The sequence below is a fragment of the Acanthisitta chloris genome, unplaced genomic scaffold (assembly GCF_000695815.1).
Source record: "Acanthisitta chloris isolate BGI_N310 unplaced genomic scaffold, ASM69581v1 scaffold28945, whole genome shotgun sequence".
NCBI classification, from domain to species: Eukaryota; Metazoa; Chordata; class Aves; order Passeriformes; family Acanthisittidae; genus Acanthisitta; species Acanthisitta chloris.
This window is the reverse complement of record NW_008672546.1, coordinates 5,935-6,245: the sequence shown is the minus strand read 5'-3', so window position 1 is coordinate 6,245 and position 311 is coordinate 5,935. Positions and strand designations below refer to the sequence as shown.

General features: G+C 63.7%; 1 protein-coding gene across 1 annotated transcript in view; it reads left to right on the top strand.

Annotated features, from left to right (window-relative positions):
* Positions 1–11: 11 nt before the first annotated feature.
* Positions 12–311, top strand: part of LOC103802119 (perilipin-3-like) — a gene marked incomplete at its 5' end in the record, with an annotated part of 563 nt that continues 263 nt past the window's right edge. Inside the window, 2 exons of the mRNA XM_009074572.1 lie at positions 12–137; positions 218–305. Of these exons, the coding sequence (XP_009072820.1) occupies positions 12–137; positions 218–305 (214 nt within the window). The remainder of the gene's footprint in view (positions 138–217; positions 306–311) is intronic.

Here is a 311-nt window from a genome sequence, read left to right as displayed (position 1 = left end):
TCCCTCTGTCCCAGGTGGAGCACCTGAAGCAAGGCGTGGACCAGAAGCTGCAGGGAGGGCAGGAGAAGCTGCAGCAGATGTGGTTGGAGTGGAGCAAGAAGCAGCCAGGTGGTGGCAAGGACCAGGTGCCACCAGAGGTAGGTGGGGGAAGGCAGGGGAGCCCTGGGGTGACCCGGTGTGTGTCCCCCATCCCTCACCACACTGTGTCCCCCCACAGACAGTGGAGTCAGGCACACTGACCATGCTGAAGGGTTTGACACAGCAGCTCCAGAGCTCCTGCCAGCCCTTGGTGTCCAGCCTGCAGGGCCTCC